This window comes from Stenella coeruleoalba, assembly GCF_951394435.1.
Source record: "Stenella coeruleoalba genome assembly, chromosome: 7".
NCBI classification, from domain to species: Eukaryota; Metazoa; Chordata; class Mammalia; order Artiodactyla; family Delphinidae; genus Stenella; species Stenella coeruleoalba.
This window is the reverse complement of record NC_137153.1, coordinates 110,781,358-110,800,296: the sequence shown is the minus strand read 5'-3', so window position 1 is coordinate 110,800,296 and position 18,939 is coordinate 110,781,358. Positions and strand designations below refer to the sequence as shown.

Below are 18,939 nucleotides of genomic sequence, written 5' to 3'. Positions count from 1 at the left end.
CACAAAAACTTTTCAGAAATTTAATTCAGCAAATAGATTTAAAGAAAAAGATGTTCAAAGCATATAGAATTATTCAGAATTGTTTTAGGTTTTGGGCCTCCCTGGTGGCATAGTGGTTGGGAATTCTCCTGCCAATGCAGGGGACACGGATTCGATCCCTGGTCCAGGAAGATCCCACATGCCGTGGAGGAACTAAGCCCGTGCGCCACAACTACTGAGCCCACGCCTAGAGCCCGGGCACCGCAGCAAGAGAAGCCACCGCAATGAGAAGCCCGCACGCAGCAATGAAGACCCAACACAGCCATAAATAAATAAATTTATTTTTTAAAAAAAAGTGTTTTAGGTTTTGAAGCTGTGATGGTTGACTTAAACAGTTAACTCTTGAAAGGTGAATGATGAATATGTGGTTAATTCTTACTTTTGTCCATTTCCAGCTTACAAAACACTACCCAGCAAAATAATGATCTGCTAGACTGCTAACCCGAGCATCCAGCTTCCACAATGCCTGTGCAGGCAGCTCAATGGACAGAATTTCTGTCCTGTCCAATCTGCTATAATGAATTTGATGAGAATGTGCACAAACCCATCAGTTTAGGTTGTTCACACACTGTTTGCAAGACCTGCTTGAATAAACTTCACCGAAAAGCTTGTCCTTTTGATCAGACTGCCATCAACACAGACATTGATGTGCTTCCTGTCAACTTCGCACTTCTCCAGTTAGTTGGAGCCCAGGTAACCTTTCAGGATTTTACGTGTTTGATATAAGTAATAATTATAGAACTTTGTTCATTAAGGGGTACAAAGTATGTTTAGGGATATTTGAGACATAAAAAATACTCAGGATACCTGATTTTCATTATTGTATTCCGCAAATGATTTTCTTTAGATAATGTCATAAATCCTTATGCAAAACTGTAAATTGCATATAATTATATACTTTTTTGTATTCAGTGTTGTGGTCAAAAGTTATGTTTTTTTTGTTTTGTTTTGTTTTTGTTTTTTTTGTTTGTTTTTTTGCGGTACGCGGGCCTCTCACTGCCGTGGCCTCTCCTGCCGTGGCGCACAGGCTCCGGACACGCAGGCCCAGCGCCCACGGCCCACGGGCCCAGCCGCTCCGCGGCACGCGGGATCCTCCCAGACTGGGGCACGAACCCGCATGCCCCGCATCGGCAGGCGGACTCCCAACCACCGCGCCACCAGGGAAGCCCCAAAAGTTATGTTTTTAAGTGATTTTGGTGGATAAGAAACATTTTTGTATAAGCATATGTAAATATTTAGTCATTAGGGTGCGTGAAAAGAAATGTAATCAAAGCTTTGGCCAGAAATCAACCATCTATAACCCTTAAGTGGAGGTTTTTTGGTTTTCTTTAAAACTTCACTTGACTTTTAGGATGATATTATAAATGAGAAAATAGGTCTGTATAGGTATATATACATATATAAGATGTATATGTAGAAAACCAATTTCTAGAGTGTCAGTAACAAATTCTGCAGTTTCTGCTTATGCTCATATGCTATAGAAATAGCATATCTTATTTATCATTTTACTGAATCAGCAAGACCCTAGATTTATCATAATTTTCATATAATGAGGGCCTATTTTGTGTTAGGTATGATAGTAAGCAGTCCACATCTATTATCACTAATTCTTGTCATAGTTCTTCTGGTAGTTATTATCCCCATTTTACAGGTGAGGAAGAAGATGAAATTCTGTACTTCATGTACTGCATATTAAAGCAAGAAAGTAAGGATTTTTCTGATTAATCACTTCTTAGAAAATTCAGTGAATTAAAATACTCCATTCCTTTAGTGTCTTGATATTTGAGGTTTTCCTTTTAAAGCACATTTCTTTTCAGTGTTCATAATCCAGTTAGACACTCTGAAATCAAGATGCATCTATTTATCAATAGTGTGTCATAAATTAATTGGCAGTTTTTTCCTTAATGGTGCATAAAACAATGGTGCCTCTTGCAAACAGTGGCATCTTAGATTCAATAAAATACTGTAGATTATTTGTAATAATACTAGCTATCATTTAGCATCTGCTATAGGTCAGGTATTGTGTTTTTTCACTTATAAATGTTCTCTCAGTTGGTCCTTAAATTATCTTGCAGGTCTTTACAATATGACTTCTATTACCTTTTCTATTACCTTTTCAGCCTTATCTCCTGCTCTGTCCTCACTCTTTCTGCTTAAGCCACACTGGCTCCCTAACCAATTGTCAGATGTACCAAACTTGTTCCCACCTGAGGGCTTTTTCAGTGACTGTTATTTTGCCTAAGATACTCATTTTCTCTCCTCTTTCAAGTCTATATTCAAATGTCATGATTCCCAAGGAAGCCTATCCTGACCACCCCTGTTAAAATTGCAATCCCCCTCCAACACTCTCAAATCCCCCTTATCCTTGCTGTATAATTTTTACTGACCACCTTCTATCATACTATATATTTATTTTTTTAAAAAATTTATTGACTGCTTCCTCTTTACTAGAATGTAAGCTACACAAGGGCAAGATATTTTGTCTGTTTTGCTCATTGATAGATGCCTACTGCCTATAACTGCTTGGCACGTGGTAAGCACTCCATGAATATAAATATTTGTGAATTAAATTGAATTTTCATAATGGCACTGTGAAATAGGGATTTTCATCTTCATTTTGCAGATAGAGAAACCATCTTGAGCAGTACAAACTAGACTTGGAGCAGTTAAATAATTTACTCAATATCATTTGTAGCAGTTGCAGAGCTGCCCAAGGTTTTACCCAAGTTTTGACCTTTCATTGAGAACAAGGGGGGACAGGCCATAAACAATAAATATAATAAGTAAGTTATATAGGGAGCAGGTGCCAAGTGCTTAGGGGAAAAAAGTTCTTGCCTTTTTTTGCTACTTTTTATTTTGAAATACTTTTTTTAATTGCGAAAAACAGTACACAGAGAACCTGTTAACTTTCTGCAGCTTCCCCTAATGTTAACATTTTTCAAAGTTATAGCATAGTTATCATCCCTGAGGAATAACATTGATACATTGTACAATTAACTACCTCCTTTTTTCCTCTCATTAATTCACCCAGCCCATGCTATTAAATATGATATCCTTCATTCTTGGAAAGCAGATTGGCTAGGTGTTTGGCTTTAATTTCACTTAAACTACTTTGATTGTCTGTGTATTAGAAGTTTATACTCACCAAGATTATTATCAAATATAAAATTAACAATTGCATGAACTGGATGAGTGTATTTCTTCAATTTTTCTTTGTTTTTTAGGTACCAGATCATCAATCAGTAAAGTTAAGTAATTTAGGTGAGAACAAACACTATGAGGTTGCAAAGAAATGTGTTGAGGATTTGGCACTCTACTTAAAACCACTAAGTGGAGGTAAAGGTAAGTTCATAAAAAAGTACTTTTATGGGTGAGTAGGACTTGGTAATACATTAATTTTGGAAGACTTGATGTTGATACTCTATTAAATAATTTTGAGTTTTGATAAATGAGTTTGCTTAAAGGGATCATGGAAATCTTTTTGATTGAGAACATTATACTATTTTCTAGAGATAATCAATATTGTTATTAATTTAAGAATTCATCAGACATACTACATATTGAGATTTATACAATGTTTATATTCACTGATTAAACTAATGGTGCTATAGCAGAATATTAGTTTTAATGAATCCTACTAAGACAATTTCATGTATTCATTCAGTCATTTATTAAATTTTATGGAGCACTTACAGTTAACTTACATAACTTACATGTTAGGGTCTTCATAGAGCCCACAGTCTATTGGGGAGATAGGCATATAAGCTCAGTAAGTTAAGTGCTGAGACAGAAATGGAATTCTCTTCTGTAGGTAGGTAGCAGGTCATAGATGTAATAAAAAGTTGTTGAGTGAGTGAATTAATCAAGTGTTTATTTTGTATCTGCTCTGTGCTTTCCACTGTTGGATATTTTGGACACTGCTTCCTTGAGAAACTTATCCTATCTACCTCATTCATTCATTGAACAGATACTTAAAGAGCATGTCCTAAGTACCAGGCACTATGTTATAAATGATAATTGCTGTGGAAAGAAAACAGTATAGTTAAATGGATCAGAAATGTCAGAGTGAGGGGAAAAGGGTGGGTTGCAATTTTAAACAAGGTGATTAGTGTAGACCTTGTTAAGATGGTAGCTTTCGAACTTGAGATGAAACAAGTGAGGTAGTTAACCATGTAGGTTACTGGGAAAAGACTGTTCAAGGCAGAAGAAATAACAAAGTCCCCAAGGCATGCCTAGTGTCTTCAAAGAACAAAAACAGGATAATGTACGGAGAATGTACCTGGAGTAGGGTGAGTGAGGGGGAGAGCAGTATGAGGTAATGAAAAGGAATGGTGAGGCCAGATGTTGTACAGACTTACAGGCCATTTTAAAGACTTGAGCTTTTACTCTTAGTGAAATTGGGGAGTTACTCTAGGATTTTGAGCCAGAGGAATGACATGATATGACTAATGGTAAAAGGGTCACACTAGCTGCTCTGTTGAGAATTCAGTGTAGAAGGACAAAGGGAGAACCAGGGTATTGGCTGACGGGACAAGGTTAGTGGAAGTGCAGCTAGTGAGAAATGGACAGTCTGGATGTTTTTTGAAGGTAGAATCAAGAGAATTTCCTAAATTATTGGATGTGGGTATGAAAGAAAGAGCAGGGTCAAGTATGACTCCTGAGTTTTGGGGTCTGAGCACCTGGAAAGAGAAGTTACCATCAATTTACACAAGGAATACTGCAGGGACATTAGGTTTAGATAGGAAGATCAGGAGTTTAGTTTTGGTCATGTTGAATTGGAGATGTCAAATCTTCACTTGGATGCTGTTAGGTAACCAGTGGATATATGTTAAGGAATGAGGCATGAGTTGTAATTTTGGGAGTCATTGACATACAGGTAGTATTTAAAGCAATAAGACTGGATGAGATCACCTAAGTAGTGAGTATAGATAGAGAAGAAAACAAAAACTGGGTCCTAGGCTGTTTAACATTAGGAAGTCAAGAAGAAAAGATGAAATCAGCAAAGAAGACTGGAAAGGAAGAAGGAAGGAAGAAAATAAAGAAACAGAGGTGTTCTGGAAGCCAAGTAAAGAATGTTTTTAAAGGAGTTAAGAGTGATCTGTGTTGAGTGCTCTTGAAAGGTCAGATAAGATAAGGATTGAGAATTGACCATTGATTTAGCAAAGAGGAGGTAATTGTTGTTATGAGAAGAGCAGTTTTGGTCAAGAGATAGTGGCAAAAACTTGATTGGAGTAGGTTTTAAAGATTGTGAAGCAAGGATTTGGAGATAGTGAATATAGACAACTCTAGAGGATTTGCTGCAAAACGGAGGAAAGAAATGGGGCAGAGCAGGTAGGGGAAAAGGGATGAATAAAAAGATTTATTAATTTTTTTAAGATGTATGAAATAACAGCATGCTTGTTCTTACTGTATGTTGATGCAAATGATCAAGTAGGAAGGGAACAATTGATGATGTGGGAGAGAGGGAAGAATTGCTGGAGCAATATCTTTGAATCTGAAAAGGGAATAGGATCTAAGATTTTGTCATTAAACCGTGTTCTAAATGTTTTATATACAAAACAACAACAAAAAAAGCCCCCAAAACTAGAGCTGTTGTTAATCATTACATTTAGATTTTTTCATTTATTTAGGTCTAAATTTATCTTCAATAGTTTTAGTGAAGATGAAGAATAGACTAAATAAACCCAAATTACTCTCTTTTGTGGGACACACGTAGCCTAGAGAATAGGATACCCAAATAAAATTCGAAGTAACTAAAAATTAGGCTGCAGTTACCACAGAGAACAGGGACAAAATAATCATTGTTAAAAAATGAAAGTACCTTATGGGGACTGATTAGGAATTGTGGCTTAATAGTTAAATACTAGATATTTTCATTAAATAGATAATGAAATTTGACTTGTCTTTTTTGATTGAAAAAAACTGTAGTTTCCTTTTTTCCTAAAGGTGTAGCTAGTTTGAACCAGAGTGCACTGAGCCGTCCAATGCAAAGGAAACTGGTGACACTTGTAAACTGTCAACTGGTGGAGGAAGAAGGTCGTGTAAGAGCCATACGAGCAGCCCGTTCACTTGGAGAAAGAACTGTAACAGAACTAATATTACAGCACCAGAACCCTCAGCAATTGTCTGCCAACTTATGGGCTGCTGTCAGGGCTCGAGGATGCCAGTTTCTAGGGCCAGGTAAGATAGATCACTGTCTTGCCTTTCTTATTGGCTATCAGAGCTAGAGGATGCCAATTTCTAGGAGTAGGTGAGAATACTCAGATTTATACTTACAAATATTGACATAATCAAAGATAAATTAGTTTTTATTAATCATAATTTATATGATAAACAGTGTGATAGTGTTTTAGAATGAATTTCTCATTTCTTTAAGAAAAGTGACACAGATCCAATTTTACAAATTAGAAAAGTGAGTTAGAGAGAGGCCTAATAATACACAGGTAGTAAGTAAAGAAAAGTAAACCTTTTTATGAAAGAAATTAAAAGTTCATGATTGTCTTTAAAATTGGGAAACAAATTATTAGAAAAAATAAGAATCATCAGGGGATGATTCCTTTATAGTTACCATCATCTATATTCTGTTTAAAAAATCTTTACCTGTACCCAGGTTATGAAATAGTTTCCTTTGTTATCTTCTTAAAGCTTTATTGTTTTGCCTTTCTTATTTAGAACTATAGGCTAGGAAGAATTTGTTTTTGCAAAGGAAACTTTTTTACTAAGTGGCATTGGGACCACTGGATAGACATGTGGAAAAAGATAAAATTGGATGTAATTTTTTTTCTTCTTCTATTTCTTTTTTTCATGGATGTATTTCTTTTTTAAAAAATATTTTTCTATTTATTTATTTATTTATTCTTAGCTGCATTGCATCTTTGTTGCTACACCTGGGTTGCGGCGAGTGGGGGCTGCTCTTCGTTGTGGTGCGCGGGCTTCTCATTGCAGTGGCTTCTCGTTGCGGAGCATGGGCTCTAGGCACATGGGCCTCAGCAGTTGTGGTGCACGGGCTTAGTAGTTGTGGCACGCAGGCTCAGTAGTTGTGGTGCACGGGCTTAGTTGCACCGTGGCATGTGGGATCTTCCCGGACCAGGGCTTGAACCCATGTCCCCTGCATTGGCAGACGGGTTCTTAACCACTGTGCCACCAGGGAAGTCCCCATGGATGTATTTCTTAATACTCCTTAGCTACATAAATCCAAGTAGGTTAGAAATACTCATGATTAAAAAATAAATTGTATAGGTAATAAAAACAAATACATGAGTGAATTCCTTTATAACCTAGGAATAGGAAACACTGTTTTCTTTGGCTCCACATCCAGAAGTGATAACAGAAAAGATTGGTATTTGACTATATAATTGTTTTGATTGCATCATAATAAAACATAAGAAAAATTAAAAAAAAGAGAAACTTGGGGAAATATTTATATCACATACAGAGGGCTAATATAACTAATGTATAAGGTACTTGTAAAAACTCAGAAGAAAAATACCAACTACCCAATTAAAAAATTGACTAAAGGTGGAAACAGACAACTCAAGGGAAAAAGTAATGTAAATGGTCCTCAAACAGATAAAAATGTGCTCAGTCTTTCTCATATTAAGAGAAATATACATTAAAATTATAGTGAAATACCATTTCTCACCTATCAGATTGGCAGAATTCAGAAGTCTGACAACTTTTGTCTCTTGTCAAGGCTGTGGGAAAACAGGTGCTTTCATCCAGTAATAGTGGGAATGCAAAGTGGTGCAAACTTTAAAGAGAGGGATTTATCAATATCTAGCAAAATCACCTCTGCAGCTACCCTTTGGCCCAAAAGTGCTATTTCTAGGAATCTGTCCCATAAATATAGCAAAAAATGCAGAATGCATAAAGTTATAAAGCACTGTTTATAACAGTAAACAGCTGGAAGCAACCTGAATAGGAGACTGGCTTAGTAAACTGGTATATATCCTTCCAGTGGACTACCATGCATCTGTTGAAAGTAGTGAGGAAAATGTATATATTCTTCTGGGTGTGATTTCTAGATACATTAAGTTAAAAAATAAAAGCAAGGTGCAGAATAGTGTACCTGTTACAGTAAAGCACACTTTTAAATAGGAAAGGGAGAGAGAGACAACCATTTTCTAATTATTTGTTTGTATTTTCCAAAGGAAGCAATGGTAGGAAAAATTTAAAAATAATAAGCATGTAGAGTAGGGAAGAACCAAGAGAAAGTAGATAGAGACAGAGGCTAGATCTCGCTCAGTGTACGTTGATTTGTAGTTTGTACCCATGTAAATGTTTTATGTAATCATAAAACAATTCTTAGTAAATATAAGTTTTAAAAATTTAAATAAAATGAATAAAACAAAAAAACACCTAAGAATGAAAAGCTAAAACATTCATAAGTTGGTAGCATATTCATCAGGAATGAACTATTTCAGGTGACTTTAGAACACAGTGTTTTTGATTTTTATATTCCTAGTGTGATATATAATAAATTCTAAATTGCATTCACTAATCATATTGTTTATAATTCTATTGGTATTGTTATTTTGAAACTATTATACAGACACACAGTAGGATAAAGCAAGTAGGTAATTATGTCAATGCCATCAGGAACCAAGGTTTTTGGCATTTAAAAAAAGAGAGATACTTTCTTAAAAAAAGAAAATATGAAATCAAAGAATTTATGTAAAAACCCTGCATTCTTAAATTTGAATTGGCAATATAAGTACAGACTCATTTATTTTTCTTTTTCTAGAAAATGACTGTTTCCTAGCTCTGTCTACTTAAAAGGCTTGGAAGCAATGAATAGCCATAGCACCCAAAGTGTGGCCTTTAATAAATGCCATTTCCTACTAAAAAGAAGCAGGGCTCTTTTAATAAATTTCTTATCCCAGTTTTAGGGTAGAAAAGTACAAGATGAACCTGGGAAGTCTTGTGCTAGAAAGCAAAAAAGCTATTGAAGACCATCAGAATCTTGTCAAAAGGACAGAATCTGAAAAGGCTCCCACTGGACAAAAGTGGGACAATCTGAACCTCCAAATGAATAATGACTATAATGGATTGAACACATAAAATGTGTGAAAATCGATGATCTTGTAATGATAGTACAGAAAAAATAAATTGGTTATCTTTGGTAGTTGCTAGAGCACCAACACATTATGCTAAAAATTGGAAAAGGAGTAGAAAAACATCAAGCATGCTTTTTCTGACTTTCCTTTTCAAATTGCTTTCAAGGACAGTTTCTCAGGGTTTTGAGGGTAGGTTTCTCTTTTAGCAAAATTCCAGCTAATAAATTTAGAAAGACAATGTTAAGGTTAGAAAAATCACATAAAATGAATTAATGGGTCTAGGCAAGAATTATTATTGGCTGTTAAAACCAGTAGATGAAAGGTTAATAAATGAAAAAGGCCCAAACCCACTGATCAATTTTAACATTACTAAAAGTGAGACATCTCGGTCTTAAGTATCTCCTGATGTGATACATAGAATAAGGTGTATGCTTGCCTCCCCCCCCCAAAAAAAACCCAAAAGCTAAAAACTCATTCTGAATCTAATCAAGTCTCTAGTTTACATGAAATAAGGAGGATAAAGGAACATCACAAATACAAAATTAGCCAAATCGAGAATGTGGGGGTATTGTTTAGAAAAATGATTGTTTCTGCAACAAATTATTTTCTTTTAAACAGGTGGGTGGGAGAGTGGGGGAGAGCTAGTATAGGTTTTTTTTTTTAAAGCTTGAAGACATACAAACCAAAAGCAATATATGGACTTTATTTGGATACTTACTCAAAGAAACCAACTATAAGAAGAAATTTTGAGGCAGTGGGAGAAAATTCAACCTGAACTGGGTGTTAGATGATATTAAGGAAATATATTACTCTTTTTAGATATGATAATGGCGTTATGTTAATTTAAAGTTCTTACGTGTTAGAAATACATAATGAATTATTTAAGGATGAAGTACTATGTTATCTTGGATTTGCTTCAAACCACTCCAGCCAAAACAAACTAGAAAAGTGGGTAATGAGTAGATGAAACCTTAGTGTCAGCCACTGTATTATGGGTACATGTTATCCCTACTTTTGTATATGTTTAAAATTTTCCATAATACAAAGTTAAATTGAAAAATAATTTTTTAAATCCATATTTATATATAATTTAAGAATGCTCACCTGTGGATATTTCCTCATGTTTATTTAAACCTTACCTAAGAAGCACTAGACTAGGTATCAAATATTCTTTGTTCTATAACTCGACAACAAAAAGATAAACAACACAATTTAAATTTGGGGGCTTCCCTGGTGGCGCAGTGGTTGAGAGTCCGCCTGCTGATGCAGGGGACACGGGTTCGTGCCCCGGTCCGGGAAGATCCCACATGCTGCGGAGCGGCTGGGCCCGTGAGCCATGGCCGCTGAGCCTGCGCGTCTGGAGCGTGTGCTCCGCGACAGGAGAGGCCACAACAGTGAGAGGCCCGCGTACCACAAAAAAAAAAAAAAAAAAAAAAAAAAATGGGCCAAGAACCTAAATAAACATTTCTCCATAGAAGATACATAGATGGCCAAGAAGTACATGAAAAGATGCTCAGTGTCATTGGTCATTAAGGAAATGCAAATCGGAATCACAATGAGATACCATACCCACTAGGTTGACCATAATTTAAAAAGTGGAAAATAAAAAGTGTTGGCAAGGATGTTAGAGAACTTGGGAATGTAAAATGATGCAGGCTCCATGGAAAAACAATTTGGCGGTTCCTCAAAAAGTTAAATGTAGAATTACCGTATGACCCAGCAGTTCCACTCCTAGGTGTATACCCAAAGGAACTGAAAACAGGTATTCAAAGTAATACTTGTACTCGAATGCTTATAGCAGCATTATGCACAATAGTCAAAAGGTAGAAGCAATCTGGATGTCCATCAATCCTGATGAATGGATGAACAAAATGTGGTATGTTTATAAATAGAATATTATTCAGCCATTTAAAGGATTGAGAAACCGATACATGCTACAATGTGGATGAATTTTGAAAATGTTATTTTAAGTGAAAGAAGACAGACAGAAGGTCACAATATTCTGATTCCATTTATATGAAGCATCAACAAAGGTCAATCCATAGAACCAGACATCAAGCTAGTGGTTCCCAGAGACGGGGGTGGGGGTGGGGGTGCGGTCAGGGGTATGGGGTGTGACTGATTAACGGCTATAGAGTTCCTTTCAGGTGATGAAAATGTCTTAGAGCTAGATAGAGTTGATGGTTGTACAACATTTTGAATTGTATACTTTAAAATGGTTAATTTTAGTGACGTAAATTTTACCTCAACTTTTAAAAAAGTCCTTGGTTCTAATTATAATTTTGTTGCTAACTAGTTGTGAAACTTGGCCTAGTCACTTAACTTTTCTGGGCCTCGATGTCTTACTTGGGAAGAGAGGGGTTTGATTTTTAATCTAGATTCTAGATCTTTCAGTTCCATTGTTTTCATTGAGAGTCAATGTATTTTTAACTTTTTAATTATAAATAATTTCAAATTTACCAAAAAGTTGCAAGAATAATGCAGAGAATTCCTATATACTCTTTATCCATATTCACTAGTTTTTAATATTTTGCTATATTTGTTATATAATTCACTCTCTTCTGAGCCATTGAGAGTAGGTTGCATATTTCATGCGCCTTTACCCCTTGCACTTAAGTATGTGTCCTGCGTAAAAACAGTACATTCATCAAATTCAGAAAACTTAACATTTGTACAATGCTGCAGTCTATAGTTCATACTCCAATTTTGTTGGTTATTCCAAAAACGCCTTTTATGGCATTTATTTTCTTTCATTTTATGATTGAGTCTAAGATCACGTATTGTATTTATTTGTCATGTCTCTTTTTAGTCTTCTTTAACATAGTACCATTCCTCAGCCTTTCTTTGTCTAATGTTGGTATTCGTGAAGAATACAGGCAGTTATTTTTACAGAATATTCCTTAATTTGGGTTTTTCTCATGCTCCTTCATGATTAGATTCAGATTATACTCTACCTCCCTGGCTGGAAAACAACATAAATGGATGCCTTCTTTAGGTATTGCATCCAGGGGCTAATATCACTTTTAAATTATATACAAAATAATTCTGACAGGCAAAGCAACAGTCTCATGCATTAAAAAAATTACCATTTATCTTAAGACTACTATGTGTTCTCTACATGTTATTTAATTGTCATAGTAGCTCTGTGAGTTTTAAAAATGAGGGCTTTTTTTCACTTTATCATTATCTAGTTGACTACTAAATACCTACAGAAGATATATTTTGTTTAAGTTCTGTTGACTTGTGTTCTATTTGGTTGTTTAGTAGGACGCATGTTTTCTTTTGCTTGATTTCTTTTTAAGTAAACTGTATTTGCACACGTGTGATGGCCTGTTTTTCTGCTGAGTATTTACAGGCTTCAGATAATGAACCACCATAAACTAATACCCAAAGTAGTCTGACAGGCATGATCTGCAGTTCTCCTCATTTATCATGAACTCATGTTCTTTACTTCTAGCTATGCAAGAAGAGGCCTTGAAGCTGGTGTTGCTGGCATTAGAAGATGGTTCTGCTCTCTCAAGGAAAGTTCTGGTACTTTTTGTTGTGCAAAGACTAGAACCAAGATTTCCTCAGGCATCAAAAACAAGTATTGGTCATGTTGTGCAACTACTGTATCGAGCTTCTTGTTTTAAGGTAAGTAGCAAGCAACCATCTAAACATTACATGCCTGGGTGTGAGATACCTGGAATGGGTGTTACCTGGTCTAGAGGCCCCAGAAATACAGAATGCTTACAAGAGTTAAAAGGAAGCTTTGCTTTCTGCATTTATTGCATCTGTGATACTGCATATGTGTGATACTACTATGTGTGGGTGTAAGAACACATACGTGAAGGTGTCAGTAACACTGTGAGGAAAATACTTTGGTAAACTTGGCTCTTGGAATAGTAAAAGTGAACTAAAGAAGCCTACTTCATTAATGTTTACCATCTTAAAAGGGAGTCAGGAAGCATACTGAAAACTTCATAACAGTAGGTAATGTTTTAACTTACCTATTAATTATTTTTATCTCTTTCTCTGTGGTGATTAGATTAAAGCCTTTAATCTGAAGATGGCCCGTATGTTGTCTTATGGATGACAAGAGAGTGAAAAGTTGAGGATACTGACCCACTCTGCATTTAGATGGTGGGGTTTTTGGCAGAGAGGATAGGGATGAACCCTAAGTTATTTAGAAATGTAGTTTCATTGTCATATAGGCTTATGGGTGATGACAGTTACTGAGAGATGTGTAAAGTAGGCTGAATCCTTGACGTTTCTGCATGTTACAAGAATATAGGTTACTGGTGGGGACTTGAGAAGGGCCCAAGGACTTGGAAATAGAAAGACCCATTGGCTTCTATAAAGCAAAACATCTATAAAGTACTTCTATAAAGTAAAACATCTGAATTTGAAGCCAAAGCTTATTTAAGCTATTTTGCTGGTTTTATAGTCCAAGAGTGAAAACAGTACAGGCAGAAAGGAGGTTTTCTTGGCACTCTGCTTAGTTTGAGATAACAGGTTAATTGATGATGGAAATATGTTCAAATGAGTTCACTTATCTCCACAAATGAGGGTTGGACACTATCTGCCTGATAGTTACAGTGCTTGATTGTGTTCTTAGGGCAACAATTGAAATGAATCTCTGGTTCCTCGAACATAATGTTTTTGGCTAAGCAGGCAAATTACAGAAATCATTTATCATCCTGAAGTGACTGGCTTGGTTCTCACACTGTGTATTGTTGACTTAATGTTGTTTCTTTTCCTCAATGGTATCATACAGATTTGTGGTTTATGATTGTCATACATCTACAGCTGCTCCTAATATCTGACATTTGAATAACACTAAGTTTAGAAAGATTTCAGTTTCATGCTCCCATTTCATCTTGTACTGCTGCCCTGTAGTTTAAAATGTTAAAAGCAGTGTTTACATGAATCAAAGGATATCATGCTGACAGTTGCCAAAAGGCCTCTCTCCAGGGGCATTTACTCTAATAAACTCACCATTGTTGAAGGTCTTTTCCTTGATTATAGGCTTAGAGACCTGAATTTTGGGGGTTCCTCAGGAACAGAATCACCACAACCAAGGTCACATACTACATATTATCAATTTTATAAGTTTCTTTTTTTTTTTTTTTTTTTTTTTTGCGGTACACGGGCCTCTCACTGCTGTGGCCTCTCCTGTTGCGGAGCACAGGCTCCAGACGCGCAGGCTCAGCAGCTATGGCTCACGGGCCCAGCCGCTCCGCGGCATGTGGGATCTTCCCAGACTGGGGCACGAACCCGTGTCCCCTGCATCGGCAGGTGGACTCTCAACCACTGCACCACCAGGGAAGCCCAAGAGAAGTGCAACTTTTAACTGACTTTAATTCTCATGTCATAGCTATTTTCCTGTAGAAGAGTATCAAACCTTTGCTTGCTTAGCATGGAATCAGAACAAGGGGAGTTAATGATTCTCTTGTTTAATGCAGTGATTCTAAACTGAAGATACATCAGAATCACCTCTGGAGTTTTGAAGAGTATACATTTGTGGGTCCCATCCCTCGATATTTTGATTTGGTATATCTGATACCAAACTATACCAGTGAGACTTGAGCATTCATATATACTTATTAATTATGCGGTCCTTGAAACCAGGGATTCTGATTACCTGAAATTGTAGTTTTCAAAGCTTCATAGGTGATTTTGATGCACGTTTATAGAACTTTAATAGGACCAGGCTCTGTTAGCCACCTGTATACATCTTACAACTCAGGTGGATAGATGTTCATGCTGCCCAAGAGGCACCCTGTACCTTGGTGGTTAGATGAATGTTACCATCCTCTGGTTTTTTGGGTTTCTTTGTTCTGTTTTGGATTAATAATTCCTCCTTTTGGGCTTCCCTGGTGGCACAGTGGTTGAGAGTCCGCCTGCTGATGCAGTGGACACAGGTTCGTGCCCCGGTCCGGGAAGATCCCACATGCCATGGAGCGGCTAGGCCCATGAGCCATGGCCGCTGAGCCTGCGCGTCCGGAGCCTGTCCTCTGCAGCAGGAGAGGCCGCAACAGTGAGAGGCCCGCATACAGCAAAAAAAAAAAAAATTCCTCCTTTTGTTTCCTCAGTGTTTCTTTTTTTTTTTCTTTAATATTTATTTATTTATTTGGTTGCACCAGGTCTTAGTTGCATCAGGCGGGCTCCTTAGTTGCAGCATGTGGGCTCCTTAGTTGCGGCATGAGAACTCTTAGTTGTGGTATGCATGTGGGATCTAGTTCCCTGACCAGGGATCGAACCCAGGTCCCCTGCATTGGGAGTGTGGAGTCTTACCCACTGTGCCACCAAGGAAGTCCCTCCTCGGTGTTTCTTTAAGTAGGTTATTTTGTGATTTCTAAGTTATGCTCTGCTCTTTCTTAAATTCTATGTAAGGCTGTGTTGATTAGAATTTTGGGTGTCCCATACTTTTTTATAATGTATTTATATATTCTCAAAGAGAATTGTGAACTGATACTATTAAGTTAACTCTCAGATGATAACTTGATTTCCCCACCTTCATGTTCTTGGGGGTCATACTACTGCTGTCTCATGTGCCAACAACAGCAATCAAGACTACCAGTGAGGTGGTCTAGGGAGATTTTCATTTCCTGATGAGAAAATCATCAATTTGAATAGTTTGAACTATTTGTTCAATCTAAGGTTCAGAGCCTGTACTCTGCCTAGGTATTCTGAATTCTAACCAGGTATCAAATTTCATTGTGGCCATTAGCAAGTTTTAATGGTTCAGAAATAAGTGTGTATCATTTATTGCGGAAATTATCTAGCCACATACCTGCATGTTTAGATAATTAGACAGTTACTAGGACATGTGAAACTCTACCTTTTGAATTTATGTTTTTTATCACTTAAGTATAGATTAAAGCTATAAAAATACCCTAATAAATTTTGTGGTGGCAGAAAATTTCTTAATTTCTTAATCATCACTCATAGCACTAATGTTTGCCTAACGATCATGTCCCTCTTCTATTTAAAAGTCCTCAGTGGTTTCCCATTCCGTACAGGATAGTATAGTCATACCTCAGATATTGCAGGTTCTGTTCCATACCACTGCAATAAGGCGAATATAGCAATAAAGCGAATACAGCAATAAAGCGAGTCATAAATTTTTTGGCTTCCCAGTATATATAAAAGTTATGTTTACACTACACTGTAGTCTATTGTGTGCAATATCATGATGCCAAAAAAGTATGTACTTTAATTAAAAAATACTTTATTGCTAAAAAATGCTAACCATCATCTGAGTCTTCAGCAAGTCATAGTCTTTTTGTTGGTGGAGAGTCTTGCCTCAGTGTTGATGACTGCTGACTGATCAGGGTGGTGGTTGTTGAAGGTTGGGGTGTTAATGGCAATTTCTTAAAATAAGACAACAATGAAGTTTGCCCCACTGATTGACTCTTCCTTTCACAAATGATTTCTCTGTAGCATGCAATGCTGTTTGATAGCATTTTACCCACAGCAAAACTTCTTTCAAAATTGGAGTCAATCCTCTCAAACCTCGCTGCTGCTTTATCAACTAAATTTATGTAATATTCTGAATCTTTTGTTATCATTTCAACAGGCTTCACAGCTTCTTCACCAGGAGTAGATTCCATCTCAAGAAACCATTTTCTTTGCTCATGCATAAGAAGCAACTCCTCATCCATTAAAGGTTTATCATGAGATTGCAGCAATTCAGTCACATATTTAGGCTCCACTTCAGTTCTCGTTCTCTTGCTGTTTCCACCACATCTGCAGTCACTTCCTCCACTGAAGTCTTGAACCATTCAAAGTCATCCATGAGGGCTGGAATCAACTTCCTCCAAACTCCTGTTAATGTTGATATTTTAACCTCTTTCTGTGAATCACGAATGTTCTTAGTGGCATCTAGAATGGGTGAATCCTTTCCAACCGGTTTTCAGTTTTCTTTGCCCAGATCCATCAAAGGAATTACTATCTATGGCAGCTCTAGCCTTACAAAATGTATCTCTTAACTAATAAGACTTGTCAGAATTACTCCTTGATCCATGGGCTGCAGAATGGATGTTGTGTTAGCAGGCATGAAAACAACATTAATCTCATTGTATATCTCTATTGGAGCGCTTGAGTGACCAGGTGCATTGTCAACAAGCAGTAATATTTTGAAAGGAATCTTTTTTTCTAAGCAGTAGGTCTGATCAGTGGGCTTAAAATATCTAGTAAACCATATTGTAAACAGATGTGCTGTCATTTGGGCTTTGTTGTTCCATTTCTAGAGTACAGGCAGAGTAGATTTAGCGTAGTTCTTAAGGGCCCTAGCTAGGATTTTTGGAAAGGTAAATGAAGATTGGCTTCAATTTAATGTCACCAGCTGCATTAGCTCCCAACAGGAGAAGCTTTGAAGCTCTGAAGACAGGCACTGACTTCTCCTGTCTAGCTATGAAAGTCCTAGATAGCGTCTTCTTCCAATACAGGACTGTTTCATTTACATTGAAAAATCTGTGCTTTAGTGTAGCCTCTTTCATTAATTATCTTAGCTAGAGCTTCTGTATAACCTCCTGCAGTTTCTACGTTAGCACTTCCGGCTTGCTTCATCTTGTAATTTTATGTTATAGAGTCGGCTTCTTTCCTTAAACCTCATGAACCAACCACTGCTAGGTTCAGACTTTTCTTCTGCAGTTTCCTCACGTCTCTCAGCCTTCAGAGAATTAAGGGGAGTTAGGGCCTTGCTGTGGATTAGGCTTTGGCTTAAGGGAATGTTGTGGCTGGTTTGATCTTCTATCCAAACCAATAAAACTTTCTCCATATCAGCAATAAGGCTCTTTTGCTTTCTTATCATTTGTGTGTTCGCTGGAGTAGTGCTTTTAATTTCCTTTAAGAACTTCTCCTTTGCATTCACCACTTGGCAAGCTCTTGGCACAAGAGGCCTAGGTTTCAGCCTGTCTTGGCTTTCAACATGCCTTCCTCACTAAGCTTAATCATTTCTAGCTTTTGATTTAAAGTGAGAGATGTGACTCTTCCTTTCACTTGAAGCCCTTTGTGGGGCTGTTAACTGGCCTACTTTCAATATTGTTGTGTCTCAGGGAATAGGGAGACCTGAGCAGAGGGAAAGAGGCAGGGGAACACCAGTTGATAGAGCAGTCAGAACACACATTTATCAATTAAGTTCACCATCTTTTATGGATGTGGTTCATGGCGCCCCAAAACAACAATAGTAACATAAAATATCATTGATCACAGATCACCATAACAAATGTAATAATAATGAAGTTTGAAATATTGCAAAAATTAACCAAAATGTAACACAGAAACATGAAGTGAGTAAATGCTGTTGGAAAAATGGCGCCAATAGATTTGCTTGACACAGAGTTGCCACAGACCTTCAGTTTGTAAAAGACACAGTACCTATCGGTGAAGCACAATAAATTAAATGCAATAAAACAAATTGTGCCTGTCCCCAAATTTCTCACCATAGTATACAATGCCCTCTGTGATTCTTCTCCAGCCTACATCTTAGCCTGTAATTCCATGTGCTCTGCTCTTTCATGTTTCTGTTTACCACTTGCTACTCTTTTGAGAATTCTATTCCTCACCCTTCTTTGCCTGGGGAACTCCTGTTCATTCTTCGGGACTCAGTTCATGTAGCCTTCTGTTGGGGGAAGCCTTCCCTGATACTCACCCTTCCCTCCCCCACCTGTCAGATTTAATTGCCTTTCCTTTATGTTGCCATAGAGTCTTACAATAGCACTTATACTATAACTTTCTATTTACAAGTTTCTTCCCTACCACCTGCTGAGCTCATTGAAGGAAGGCAGAACTATGTATTAGATTTTGTAAGTTCTGCTTTGTTCCAAAAAGAATTTGTGGTGAGGACATTATTTTCTTT

At 37.0% G+C, this 18,939-nt stretch overlaps 1 protein-coding gene across 2 annotated transcripts in view; it reads left to right on the top strand.

Annotated features, from left to right (window-relative positions):
- The window catches only part of RC3H2 (ring finger and CCCH-type domains 2), a 52,952-nt gene that overhangs the window by 7,480 nt on the left and 26,533 nt on the right, over positions 1-18,939 (top strand). For both annotated transcript variants that reach the window (XM_079926911.1, XM_079926910.1), the window contains exons 2-5: positions 435-732; positions 3,264-3,381; positions 5,986-6,219; positions 12,553-12,728. In XM_079926911.1, the coding sequence (XP_079783037.1) occupies positions 502-732; positions 3,264-3,381; positions 5,986-6,219; positions 12,553-12,728 (759 nt within the window). In that variant the 5' untranslated portion in view covers positions 435-501. The remainder of the gene's footprint in view (positions 1-434; positions 733-3,263; positions 3,382-5,985; positions 6,220-12,552; positions 12,729-18,939) is intronic.